The sequence below is a fragment of the Peromyscus leucopus genome, chromosome 14 (genome assembly GCF_004664715.2).
Source record: "Peromyscus leucopus breed LL Stock chromosome 14, UCI_PerLeu_2.1, whole genome shotgun sequence".
Classification (NCBI taxonomy): Eukaryota; Metazoa; Chordata; class Mammalia; order Rodentia; family Cricetidae; genus Peromyscus; species Peromyscus leucopus.
Window position 1 is genome coordinate 65096245 of NC_051075.1, and position 14690 is coordinate 65110934.

Here is a 14690-nt window from a genome sequence, read left to right on the forward strand (position 1 = left end):
AATTGCAAACACTTCTGGCATCCACCCACAAGATGCTAACGACAGGCCTTTATCTAACTAAGATAGTTACAAATAGTCCCAGAAATTGCCCAATGTTTCCTATGAGACAAAATTGTCCCCAGCTGGAACAAGTGATGTCTAGCTCTGAATCAGAATGACCGTGACCTGCAGACACAGACACAAGTCTGCCAAGTAAGAAGATACCTCCTTCATCAAGAACCAAGAGGCTGAACCCACAGCAGCAGATTCTGCATTACCAGAATCATGGTATAGATCATTTAATAACAGAAAACATATATAACAAGGAAAACCCAAATATCAGTTACATCAAAAATTATAAATGTGGGCTGGAGAGATGGTTGAGTGGTTAATAAAGCTTGCTGTTCTCTTCAGGAAGCTGCAAATTCAGTTCCCAAACACCCATGTCAGACAACTCAAAAAACTCATTATCTCTGCTCCAGAGCATTCGAGACCTTCTTCTGGCCTCCAAGAGCACCTGCTTACGTGTGGCCTATAAATGCACGCGCACGCGTGTGCACACACACACACATTTAAAAAGAAAAGAAATATGATTTTTTCAGAGCAGTATTAGAAAGCAAAATTTAATTAAATGCAAGAGATGTATCTAAAATAAAATGACCTTGAAAGTAAAAAAATTAAAGGTAATGAAAACTGAAATCAGGGTTCCTCTTAATTTCAAACAAGGAAGAATTCAGTTCAAGAAATACTGAATGAGTCACAGAATGACATTTCTTTTGATAACAGTTATAAAGTACAAAGATAAAACATTAATTATCTGTATGCCAAGGAACACGGCACCAACTCTCCTGCAAACAAAACTGTAAGACTGAAAGAGTCAGTACTGTACCATAAGAGGAATGTGCAAGGCAGCTCCACACAGACCATGTGGACAGTGTAATTAGTATACAGAGCATTTGAACTATGTCAGTGAATTTATATACTGAACCCAATCTGTATCCTATTAGAAAAATATCCTAAGTCAGAAAGTAATTCTTGAGAAAAAGAATTTTAAATAACACATTTACCATTATATGACCACAATCAAAAAAACATTGATTAATGAGAACAAAAGAAATAAAGCTATGGCTCAGAAGAAAAGTGATTTCACTAAAATACCCATATGAGTAATGAGTAACGAAACACCAGACTTCTTCATGAAGTACAATAGAAACTACCCTTCCATTCTAACAGCCTTCCTAGCCAAACACATTCAAGAAGAACACAGTCTTGCTTCCCTCAGATCTGAGCTTTTCATGTAAGTTCTAATGCAAAATCTGCCATTGTTACTGTGTAAAATGTTTAAATATAAATGTACACTCTCTTGGGGAAAAAAAAAGCCCAAATGTAATTTACCCTCATCAATTTCCCAGAACAGGCTAGACGTGTGCTAAAGCACAAGGTTGAGCTGCTGAGATCTAGACGAAGAGAACTTCACAGAACAAGCTACCCAGTCACTTCCATGAGTTACAAGGAGAAAACAGGCAAGGAGTTAGAGGGGCTGAGTTACAAATCAATCGGAAGAGACGTCATTACCAACCAAAAGATGACTCAAATGGATCCAGAGCCAATCAACTACAACTAGAAAATCAGAGTAATATATAGTTGATAATATCAAGAAACAATTACCTGCTTAGGTATAATAACGGTATTATTTATGGCAAAGGGGAAAGAATCTGCCACTTTATATAGACATGATGAAATCTGTAGGGAAGAAATGCAACACAATGTCTGAAGTTATTTTTTCCCAAACACGGAGAAGATGGGAAAAGAAATGGATAGACGCAGGAATGACAAATGGCCATGGGTTCTTACTTTCTGAGGCTGAGTGATCAGAACATACATTTTTATATTTCTGCTTACTTTGGTTAACATTGAAAACTCTTTCATGGGGGCATAGCTCAATGGTAGAGCACTTGCCTTAACATGCATGAGGCCCTGGGTTTGGTCCCCAGCACTGAAGATGAAAAATAAAAATAAAACACTAAGGGCTGGAGAGATGGCTCAGCCGTTAAAGGCTAGGCTCACAACCAAAAATATAAGAGTTCGGTTCCCAGCACCCACGGCTGTCTCTCCAGCCACCTAAAAAATAAAAATAAAAAAATAAAAAAAAAAAACACTAAGAAACAATAAAATCCAAAAATTTTCCCTTAGAAACAAAGTATATGCAGAGATTAAGCTATGTCAAAACAGATGAAAAGTAAAGTTTCACACATATGCAGATTCTATTTTTAAATGCTTATACCATCATGACACATGGAACATACGTTTACTTTTAAAAATCAAACTGCTGAGCCCAATTCAGTTAGGCTCCAGAGAGCTGTAAGGCAGAAATGGACTAATAAATAGAGTCAAATGTCTAAGAGTCAAAATACTAAGGATACAAGAACAAAGATAGTCAGTGTGCATATCAAACCACTTACAAAACTGTTCATGCATGAACACTGAGTCCCAGGAAACCCAAGCTAGAAATGAAGTTCACAACATCACCTTGGTAACTTCTAAATACCTGCTGCCTCTTACCCAAATAAAGCCCCGTTTTATTAATCTAAACATTAACTCATTTATTTACAAAGTCACCAGTACATTTAATTGTCATAGAAGGAACCCCAAATAAACATCTCAAAGAGAAAGGAATGAACTGTGAGTGAGCAACATCGTAGTGAGTAAATACTACTATAAAATGTAATCACAGGAGCAGAGAAGGTGAGAAGAAAGGCAGAGTCAACACCCAATAAAGAAACAACACACTGCTGGTTTTCGAGGTAAACTGCACCTTACCCTATGACATCAACCGCCTTCCAGAGGTCATGGTCCAGCAGCATGGAAGAAGAAATCGGCTCCCAGAGATTATCACTTGCTATGATTTTCACTTGCTGGAGACCTTGATAATCCAGCATTTTTCTTAATTCCTTTGGATACATAAACAGAACACAGCTTTTAGTTGCTGGAATGTGACCAAAATAGCCAGAGTATCTTTCAAAAATCCTGCCTTCTGATGACAGTTTCAGTACTGCTTCTCAACAGGAGTGAGTTTCTGTGATAATACTGTGGAGGCATTTGCCTCCTGAGTTTAAAATCCAGTTAGACAATGGGAATTAGGAAGACGGAGGAGACAGGTGTCCATAAAACTCATTAAACAGTATTACACAGAAATAATGCTATTCTTTTCCTTTTTATATGTGTTCTTTCTCAAATTTTCTATGTAGACACAATGAAAAAATTGAGATATTATCTGTACTACATGGTAAAAAACACCAACATCTTATTTTAAGTATTCCTCATTATCTTTAAAATTCTATAACTATTGAAAAGTATCACAGTTCTAAATTTTTATATACCATATTTACTATAAATAGAACTGTCCCATTTTGCTTTCCTGTCTCTCATGCTTATAAACAGGGTAGGAAATAAGATCTGCTTGCAGGACCATTTGCCTACAAACTCCTAAGGAAGTCACAACACTCTATCAGGAAAACCAACACTCGGAACACCAAAATTAATAGATTGTCTATGTGGAAAACATGGGCAGAGAAAAGGACACCAATTTATCCAGGATTGGAAGGAACCAATTCTATACCAAAGGACTTTCTTGGTTAACTGATACAATCAGCCCAGCTGTAAATCCTCCCAATCCTGGATAGTCTCTGACATAAGCAGCAGGTATTCAATGACAGCTACCAATTAACATAAGGAAAAATGAAGGTTTTCCACCAGCTCTGATTTTTGATGTTACGATGCTGTGGATATAGCTCTGTATAAATAAAATGCTGATTGGCCAGTAGCCAGGCAGGAAGTATAGGTGGGACAAGCAGAGAAGAGAGTTCTGGGAACAGGAAGATTGAGTCAGGAGACACTGCCAGCTGCCGCCATGAGTACCAACATGTAAGATACTGGTAAGCCATGAGCCATGTGGCAAGGTATAGATTTATAGAAATGGGTTAGTTTAAGATAGAAGAACTAGATAACAACAAGCCTGCCACAGCCATACAGTTTGTAAACAATATAAGTCTCTGTGTGTTTACTCGGTTGGGTCTGAGCTACTACGGGACTGGTGGGTGAGAGAGATTTGTCCTGACCATGGGCCAGGCAGGACTGGAGAAAACTCCAGCTACATTACAATTTATGAAATTTCCAATGAATGTACTCTTTTAAAGAAGCAAATAATAAATTTTCTAATTAAATCCATGCTGCACTTTACAACAGTTGGTGTTTTAAAATTTATGTTCTTATATATTTATTGTCCTAGGTGCTGCAAGTGACAGGAATATGTAATATGAATTCAGCTGAATATGATAAAGCTATACCTGGAAAAACAAGGCATTCTTCCAGAGGAACCCAAATCTCAAGGTGTGTTATTTGGCTTTAATACATCAACTGTTTCCTGCTATGAATTTCTTGTGTGCTCTCATACCTTCCCCAAGAACTTCTAATAGTGCATTTTATCTGATATACTTCTCTAGCATTCAAAGCCTAAAGGCAGACAGGACAAAGCATTTCAGACCAACCACTGAGTCTCCTGAATACAGGTAAACACCCTCATGGAGACACAGCCTGTCTCCTAAGCGTAGGAGACAGGTGAACTTAGGTGCATAGCTTTGTTTCTTGTGCAGATGAAATTCAGATACTCCTTTCTCTTACAGCCCAAGTGGCATTCCAGAGCAACTGACTCAGAACAAAAGGGCTTTTTTTGGATATCTGGTGCAGTGAAGCCATGTTTCATAGCTCCAAGCAGAGTTACCCTGCCCTGACAGTATACAGTGACATAGAAATAGAGAGGCAGTTACATTTTAGTGAGTTATAGACTCTCTAACCTAACCACCTGTAAGAGTGTAGTTGGAGCACATTTATGATAAACTCGTAACATTTCACCTAACAACTTATAAGAATATATTTTAGCACATAAATTCCCTTTCTTACTTATTCCAGGCCTTATTTTGACCCCACCTCCTTTATTCACCCCTTTTGAGTTGCAAATGAAGCTGACTCACTGCTTTTGTGGGGACCTTGGGAGCCTTGCATTGTATTGTGAGAGTTACTGCTTGCAAGGTGGTAGACCCGTTCCAGGAGAGGAAGGGGAAGGAACCAAGATGGAGAGAATGAAGATGAAGATGAGGATGAGGCAAAAAGAGCTTAGTTAGAACTAGGATAGGACAAGAGGAAAAGGGACAGAGAGGAGCTAAGTATGAGTACAGAACTGAAGCTGTGTAGAGAGAATTTAATCTCAGAGGAATGAAGTGGATGGATGAATAGAATTTAATCTCAGAGGAATAAAGTGGATGGATGAAAGAGCTCAGTGTACTTAGATTCATTCTCTCAGATTACACCTGCCTTAGCATCTTCCCCAGGACTCTGGGAGAAATTTCCTCGGGGATGGCCCCTGAGGAAATGTCAATACCTAGGTTAGAAAATGTAATGGAAGTTAGAGTGGCAAGTTGAATCCATCTTTCAAGGACTCTCACTTAAGCCCAAAAGGTCAGTAGGATGGAGAATCCCTTAACTTACTTTAGGAAATCAATTTTGTGTTTCATTACTCAAGTTTTTTTCTTATTCTTACAGAAAGGAAAAAAAAAAACACAAGTCAATTATGCATTTATTTATCACTGTCAAAACCTAGTCTAGTCTTTATGGACTTACTCCTAAACAATCATCAGGAATTTTGTGTATTTTTTATATGCAATATAATTGAAAACATTGTTAAATGCACATAATCTGTAAGCTGTGACTTATAAATCAGTTTCTGTCTTATAATCAGTATGATTACAGCACTCTGGAGTTTTATCATATTTCAAGTGTTGTCTTTATTGGGCAGTCCTTCCCTTCCAAAAACTACAACTATTTATCTATTTACAAGTAAAGAAGGAAAGATGGTCTGGAAGGCCCAGAGACTTCACATCCACATCTCTCTAGCACTCTCAGAAACTAGAGAGTTCATATCCACATCTGTCTAGCACTCAGATACTAGAGACTTCACATCCACATCTGTCTAGCACTCTCAGATACTAGAAGGTGCTTTTCAGACATCATGATCCCAAACTAGCCAAAGTCAATCATAAATATAACTGCACAGCAAAAATAATCTTAAAATAAAGTGATACACTTTGCAGAGTACATAAATAACTATATATATATATTTTACTCTTAAAATCAAATCCCCCTTCTCTCCAAAAGCCATCTCACCACACAATAAGGACCGTGTATTCCTTAAGGTCATATAAACTAAGCACCTCCCTATATTCATTTGTCATGATTTAACTCTACAACAGGAATTTCAACAGATCAAAGAATCTAATAAATCCTCCTGCTATAAAAATAGAACGTATAAATTAAATGTGTCTACATCCCAAGACATTTAGTGTAGGAAAACCTAAGGTCAGAAGAAAAATAAAGTCTGACTTCAAAACACTAATAGTGAATCTAGGTGCAATAATTAAATTACTAACTTAAAAGGAAGTGGAAACCAAATGTTAATAACTATAATGTTCCTAAAAATGAAATAAACACTGCCATTGCTATGCTAGGCACTCACTAACTTCAGCATCCATTCTTGCCTCTTTCTGACTCATAAAGCTCATGACCTTCCACTAACAATCATATACTCCAGTTTTCTAATAAACTCACTGTGCTGACTTCCATACACAACCCACTCCAGCATCCCTATGAACAAGATCTCCTAGAAAGAGCAATAGATTGACCAGAACCTCAGTAATGGGGAGGGCTTGAAATATGCCAGGTCCAGAGCCTAGTTATAAATTCATGGGTTGTCTTTAGCCCCCTAAATCACTATTCCTTGTCAACCTCTGTGTTGGACCTAACATCCCATGACATAGAGCATTTGGGGGTGTATTACTTAACAGAACCCTAGTTTCTACCAGCCAAGGGGCCTAAGTATCATCAGACCACATCTGAGGCCTACAACTGATCATTCTGCTTTTCAGTAATGACCTATTTAATGTGTCCACCAATGCATATGACAAGTGTCTTGTTTGTGATTTTCTTTGTTCTGTTACTATAAGATTTCATAAAATTGCTTCCACATTGGAACATAAAATTGGGAGTAACCTAAATCCTAGACCATGGTCACTTGTATTTGTCTCCAGAATAAATGACCTCTTAGCCTTGGTGGCTGCATTGACACCACCTTTTACCACCCTACTTCATTCAGGCTTGCAGCCTGGCACTGACAGTCACCTCACTGGGGTGGCAATGGATCGTCTCCAAACAATACCCTACCTCCTTGCTAACTACAAATCTGTGAAGATGTGCCATCCCCCCAGTGACCACAGGAGCCTGCGGTCTGGGCTCAGTGCCACTCTTGCTCCTCTCTTGCCTGACCCATCTTTTTACGCCTTTCACCTCTGCCTTCATAACCGGGGAGTGCCTGCCCACATACTCTCGAGTTCCTGCCACAATTATACAGAATCTCTTTCACCAGACTTCCCCAACCAAGCTAGGGAGAAGGTTCATGTCTTCTAAGTTTTTTCTGAAAAGCCAGTATTTTCATCATTCTTTTAGAAAAAGTCTGACTAATATTTTCTATCTATCCCATTGCCAAAACTTCTTTTGAGCATGAACAGTATTCCACATCATTGCATTCCAAACATAACAACAATGACTGACATAGAATTATTGAACAAATATCACTGATTTGTTGACTAAACAAGCAAAAGCAATGCATTAGAAAGTATCTGCTTAGAAGCATATACACTTGATTTAAAGAAAAGCAGAAAAAATTTAAATGAAATGTAGTTACAAAATATGTCTTGGAGAAAAGTGACATAAGACGAGACAAACTGAGATGAAAAGGAAATAGTGAACAGCTAAATCTGAGAAGGGAAACTGCTGGGTTTTCCCAATGACAGGAATCACTACTTTCAGTTTTCTGCTTCCTGAAAAGTGCGATAATAACTACCTCACGGGAGAGACTTGAAGGTATTAAAGTGATCCAAGAAAAGTGGTGAAGGAAAGTTTAGAAATACTGAGTACTACCTCTCCAATGCTGGCAAACAGAACTGTGTTATATAACGTTCTCTGTCCTAGTTAGCTTAACTGTCTACTTGAAGAGTCTCATTTGAGGGACTGCCCAGATCAGATTGGCCTATGGTCATGTCCATGGGGGTTGCCTTGACTGTTAACTAATATGGGAAGGTCTGATCCACAAAGGGCAGCACAATCCCTAGACAGGTGGCCTGGGCTAGCTAAGCATGAACCTGAGAGTGGGCCAGCAACAGTATTCCTCCATGGTTTCTGCTCCAAGCTCCTTAAGCTTATGCCCTGATTTGGCTCAGTAATGGACTGACTTGGAAATGTAAGCTAAGTAAGTCCTTTCCTCCCCAAAGCTGCCTTTGGTCAGAGGATCTTATCACAGCCAGAACTGTAACTAGAGCACACAAGAACAATACCATGGGTATTTCAAAGAAATTCAAAAATATGATAAAGAAAAGTGCTAAATTTATTGTGTCTTTAAAATCTAAAATAATAATAATTGTTTTTATAACATTTATCAGAATTCAGAATTCTAAACCTAATATATATATACACATACATATATATAATGTATATATTATATATGCACACATATTTATATATGTACATATTTTCCTTGTTTGTTGAGATATATAATCCTGACTGTCCTGAAACTCACTATTTAGACCAGAGTGGCCTCAAAACCACAGACCTGTCTTTGCCTCCCAAGTACTAGGATTAAAGGTGTGCACCACTACACCTAGCTAACGTTTTGTTTCATTTTTATCTAGTTTTTTTTCGGTGCTAAAGGGCTTCAAATAAGCATGAAGTCCACTGTAAGCCACAACCCTACCCCATAAAAGAACATTCAACATAACTCTTCAGACGGAAGTCATTCAGGGCCTATGGAGATCTGCATACATATTCTTCAGTATCAGGAGTACAGACATTAAGAATTTCATTTTATGTACATCTAGCAAATTAATTATGCTGTCAAAAAATAATGTTTGCAATCCAACTGTCCTCTAATTTTCTGCATATAAAAGATAAGAAGAGATTAAAGTTTTACAGACCTTTATATAGCTGGCATCAAATGGTCTTTCATTCCAAATCTGCAAGGCAAAAATCCAAAATATCTGAGCTGAAAGTTTTTAAATGTCCAAAAATGAACATTACCATTAAAGCGCCACTTCTCATATCATCTTTCATTCTGATAAGCTATTTTCCTAGCTTCTGAAAATGGCTGTCACAGAATTTGTAAATAAGTTTATAAAGCAACATACCTTTTAAAAAATAAAAGTTTTTTTTAAAAAAAACATTTTTTAAAAAAATACTTAGAGAATATTTTCAAAGTAATTTATGGGGCTGGAGGGGTAGTGCAATGTTAAAGAGCATTTGGTACTCTCTCAGAGGACCAGAGTCATTTCCAGCCCCTGTGGTGGCTCAAAACAGTTTCTAATCACAGTTCCTGGAGGTCCAGTACCCTCTTCTGGCTTACATGGACAGCAGGCATACATGGGGTGCACATACACACATACAGGTAAACACTCATATACATAAAATCATTTTTTCAAAGTAAGTAATTTATTCTAGAAATTCCAACAACAGAATATGCATTCATGCAAAAAAATATTATAACTGTAATGTGTACAAAGACTACATTGGGCATTGGAGAACTAACAGGCATGAGAATCACTGAAATAATTCTGTTATATAAACATAGTAAAAAAGTAAATTATTCACCAGGGCACTGTATAGAAGGAATTTGTTTACACAGAGAAATGTAATGATCATTAAGAACACAGAGCAGGCTCTTAATCAGGAAGGGGAAAGGAAACACACTCCACTCTCAAGTTCAGCATCATGAGGGTGCAGTTTCAGTATCGAGAGGGAACAGTTTCAGTATTGAGAGGGAACTTCTGAGACTTTAGTCTTGTAGTCAAGAAAACCCTTATAGAGGTGAGCCTAGAGTCTAGGTGTGACAGAGAACTTATTAAAGAAGTGCCTCACACGAGAAAGAGGAGGGTTTATATGAGCAAGAATTGTTGAGACCAAAGTTGGATAAAGCACAGGGACAAATAGCCAAACGAATGGAGACACATGAACTATGAACCAGTGGCTGAGGAGCCCCCAACTGGATCAGGCCCTCTGAATAGGTGAGACAGTTGATTGGCTTGATCTGTTTGGGAGGCATCCAGGCAGTGGGACAGGTCCTGTGCTCATTGCATGAGTTAGCTGTTTGATACCTGGGGCTTATGCAGGGACGCTTGGCTCAGCCTGGGAGGAGGGGACAGGACCTGCCTGGACTGAGTCTACCAGGTTGATCTCAATCCTCGGGGGAGTCTTTGCCCTGGAGGAGATGGGAACGGGAGGGGGGGGAGTGGGTGACAGGGGAGGGGGCAGAAGGGGGGAAGAACAAGGGAATCCATGGCTGATGTGCAGAATTAAATTATATTGTAAAATTAAATTAAATTAAATTAAAAAAAAAAAAAAAACAAGTGCCTCACAGCATGTGATTATTAGAGGCTAAAAGAGATCCGTCTGTATCTGATCACACTAATGGGTTAAATATACCAACACTAAAATAAATATATAATAAATAAAAATCCCAGATACAAACTGTCAGTTATAATTTGGAAAAGTAGAGTAAAAGCAAGTATACGCTTGACTCCCCCTTCCTATGGCCGTGGTTCCTCATGCCTAAATCATCCTACAGGAGGACTGCGGATCAGCAGCAGCGTCTGTCTCTCACTGACAAGAGATCCTTAATCTTGATGCTGCTGGACCATGACAGCCACAGTTCTGCCACACAGTAGGCACTCGGGAAGCGCTGGCTAATCATTTAACTTGTGAGTGCATGAGAACTTCATATATATTCTAGACAGTGCTGTATTAAGATGCAAATGCTTACTGAGACCCAATATGGCCATGTGAGGTGTTGTGGGGAAACAGTTTTAGGAATGTGGCCAGCCTCCAACACACAAACTCAGTATGTTTTATACTTTTTAACACATTAAAAGATGTTAAAAACAGTTTTGGACAAAAGGAAGCAGATTTCCTTCAGCCTGCAAACTCTTGCCCATCACCTATATTTTCAAGGTCTGAGAGAGAAAAACAGTTTTCAGTTTAAAATGGTTATACTGTAAATGGTTATGTGTCTTAATATTGCCTATGACCTACTAATGCCAACTTAATATTTATGCACTAGCTATTTATTAAAACATTCAGGTAATCCTTGGGGCACACTAACCAGAATGAGAATAACTTTTAAAGCATAAAGGAACCATATTATTGTTTAAGAACTAGATAAAAGCTTTGAAGGAGAATTTGAATTGGACTAGCACAAAAAACTTACTAACGATAGCTAATCAAAATTCAGAGTTGTGGAGTCCAGCCCCTACGGATAGATTTACAAAACACTCCCACACCCACCTAAGGCTCAGAAAGCATTCCAGTAGAGGGGGCAGTAAGTTTGTTAGAACCAGAGATCAGGGAGTTTGCTGTGAGGTTGTGCCTCCTAGTAATTCATGTCAGAAACAACTCCCATAAAGTCTCACCAACACGACTGCTCCAATGTGAGCTGAATAAGGACAATACCAAGAGATACAGGAAAGTGTATGGGAAAAGCCTATGGGGCCTCAACACCACACAAAGAATTACAGGCTGGAAGGGTTAAGTTCCCCAGAGGAAATGCACACCAGTTGGTTGTCCAATGCCAAATGGTCAGCCCTGAAGAGATACATATGAGTAACATTTTGTGGTCTGAACAGGTTATATTTAGGAATATATATATGTATGTATACACATATATGTATGCAATAACAATTAGAGAAAAAAAAGAGGCCATGGATTTGAAGGAGAGTGGGGAGGGATATGTGGGAGGAAAGGAAACAGAGAAATGTAATAATACTATAATCTCAAAAATAAAATTAAAAAAACTTTCCAATTAAAAAGTTTTACTGTGAAAAAAAGAGGAAAATATTCAGTACTGTTCAAAGGCAAGAATAATTTGGATTGGCAAAGAGTAATAATAAGGGGTCACCTGCGGGTCTCTTGCAGTGCTATTAGACACCAAAAGAAAAAGTCAGTCTCATGACTCAAAGGGGTTAATCAACAAAGCACAACAGAATCAAGTATGAGAAAAGAAAAAACAAAGCACAACAGAATCAAGTATGTGAGGAGGAAAGACCGAGTGCAGGCAAAAGGCCACATTAGTACGGACTAGGAGACAGAGACAAAGCCAAGTTTTGTTGTTTTGTTTTGTTTTAGTTTCAACTCCAACATAGTTTTGTTTGGTTTGATTTTCTTATGGTGGTTATGTGAGTTCAACTTTCTGTTTATTGGAATAACAAGAACCATTTATACATTCCCTAAAAAAAAAAATCCAACATTTTTGAGGCACCAATATAAAAATCGGGTTTCCTTTGAACCCCACTGACTAGAAATTAAACAAAACTAGTCCCTGACACATTAATCGCATTATCCCATTGATCCATTTAGGAAAAGTTTTTTTTTATGTGTTCTGAGTTTTGTAACCTGAAATATTTCCCTTTTTTCTTCTTAAAATTATATCAAGGGGCTAGAGAGATGGTTCAATAGTTAAGAGCACTGGCTGCTCTTCCAGAGGACCTTGGTTCAATTCCCAGCAACCACAACAAGGCTCACAACCACCTGTAATTCCCAATTTAGGGGACCTGATGTCCTCTTCTGGCCTATGAGGACACTGCACGTACATGGTACACAGACATGGTACACAGACATACATGCAAGCAAAACACCCATGTACATAAACAATAATTAAAAACTAAAAATTATATATCAAAGCATAGTGCAATGCAATATGTAAACTGTATTTCTATACATAAAGTATGGTTGTACATCTTTTTAATGGGACAAAATATGAATCAAATTACTTTCTAAAATTTCTAAAATACATATCCAAAAAACAAGTCATATTTCCAATGTGTTACTAACCCCAATATAATCAATGTCCAGGTCATGATAACGCTTGGCACCCAAAATCCATCTTACAATATAGTAGGCAGTCAGTTGAAGATTTACGTAAGGCCAACTGAAACCTTTGCCCAGCCATCCGGGGAACGACCACGGCAACCCTGCAGGGAGGAGGCAAAAGGGGAATACGTGAGACAGTGCCGGCACTACTGAGAACAAGTGAGAAATCCGGTGCACTGGGCAGAGGTCGGCGTGCAGCCGGCTGAGAGAGAGAGATTCTGCCACATATGAATGTACACCGTCTTTCTACTCGATAAAAACTAAGATTTCTTGCCGGGCGGTGGTGGCGCACGCCTTTAATCCCAGCACTCGGAGCAGAGCAGGGATCTCTGTGAGTTCGAGCCAGCCTGGCTACCAAGTGAGTTCAGAAAGCAAAGCTATACAAGAAACCCTGTCTCGAAAAAAAAAAAAAAAAAAAAAAAAAAAAAAAAAAAAACTAAGATTTCTTACTGATCCCTACGGCCACGTCCTATACTTCCAAATGTCCTTTCAAGTAAATGAAATAAAACCAAATACCTCTCACAGCATTTTCTAACAGAAAGAAACGCACAACATTTTAACATCTCTACTCCCTGTGGGTATGATCAATATTACATTCCTGTTCTCTGAGGTCAGACTGAAAAGTCCTGAAAGGCTTATTCCAAACTACCGTAAGTGCAATGTAAAGTTCTCACTCACAAGGACATCTTCTTAATAATTAGGGTTAAATCATCAACAGGTGAGACAATCGAGATGAGCAAACCTAAATTGGCCATTAAATAAAGATGGAAATGTCAGTGAAGGACTCAAGGGGTAACGGCTGCTGTGTGAGGGGAACGTCACTGGGTGGGTGGAGACTCTTCCAGTAACTTGGACTGTGAAGTTAGAAAGAGAACAGAAAGGCACTACCTCTAACCCCTACTTCAACTACAGTACTTTCAAATAAACTCAGTAGCTCATTTCCAATTCAATATATTGCCAATCTCGTTCACTGCTAAAAAAGGAAATCAGAATCCACACGATACAATTTTTTTCTAAGCTAATTTCACTACATAAAAAGTACAACATTGAAACAATAGAACATTTAAAAACACAAAATCCAAACTACAGTGAAGGTCCCCCATGTGAGTCTTCGCTGGGATGTCTATACCTAAATGAGGGGTGACCTTAAAAACAGAACAGCAGGGAGCATGTACTCAATTCAAAGACGGTTCTACTGTTCCAAACAGTTCTGGAATCGATCATAAAAGCCCATTTGGAAGAACACACTCTTCATTTGGTTCTTTTAATTTAGAAAATAACATTCTTTCCTTTAATGATCAAGGAAACTAATCTTTAGTAAATTGAAGTAAGGTATTTAAAATAGGTCACGATTCTATTTAACTCAGTCTGAATGTAAGTCTGCTTCAAAACAGCAAATTCATTTCAAATGATAAAAAAAGCCCTAGTCCCCGGCTGTTTAAAGTAGCTCATGCTGCTATAAAACTATGAAATGAATGTAGTCCATCCTGAGCAACTATCCAGTCCACTAACACTTAAGCTCAATATGGGCATTTTCTTCATTACTGATTGATGGGGGAGGGCCCAGCCTATTGTGGGTGGGGCCATCCCTGGGCTGGTGGTCCTGGATTCTAGATGAAATCAGGCTGAGCAAGCCCTGTTGAGCAAGCCAGTAAGCAGCACCCCTCTATGGCTCTTTCCACGCATGGCCTCTG

The 14690-nt window shown here is 38.5% G+C and overlaps 1 protein-coding gene across 3 annotated transcripts in view; it reads right to left on the reverse strand.

The window, feature by feature from the left end:
- Galc (galactosylceramidase) overlaps positions 1-14690 on the reverse strand; it is a 58150-nt gene that overhangs the window by 26687 nt on the left and 16773 nt on the right. For all 3 annotated transcript variants that reach the window (XM_037210763.1, XM_028875836.2, XM_028875844.2), the window contains 3 exons: positions 12958-13097; positions 9057-9095; positions 2800-2930 (listed from right to left, as the gene is read on the reverse strand). In XM_037210763.1, coding sequence (XP_037066658.1) covers positions 2800-2930; positions 9057-9095; positions 12958-13097 — 310 coding nt within the window. The remainder of the gene's footprint in view (positions 1-2799; positions 2931-9056; positions 9096-12957; positions 13098-14690) is intronic.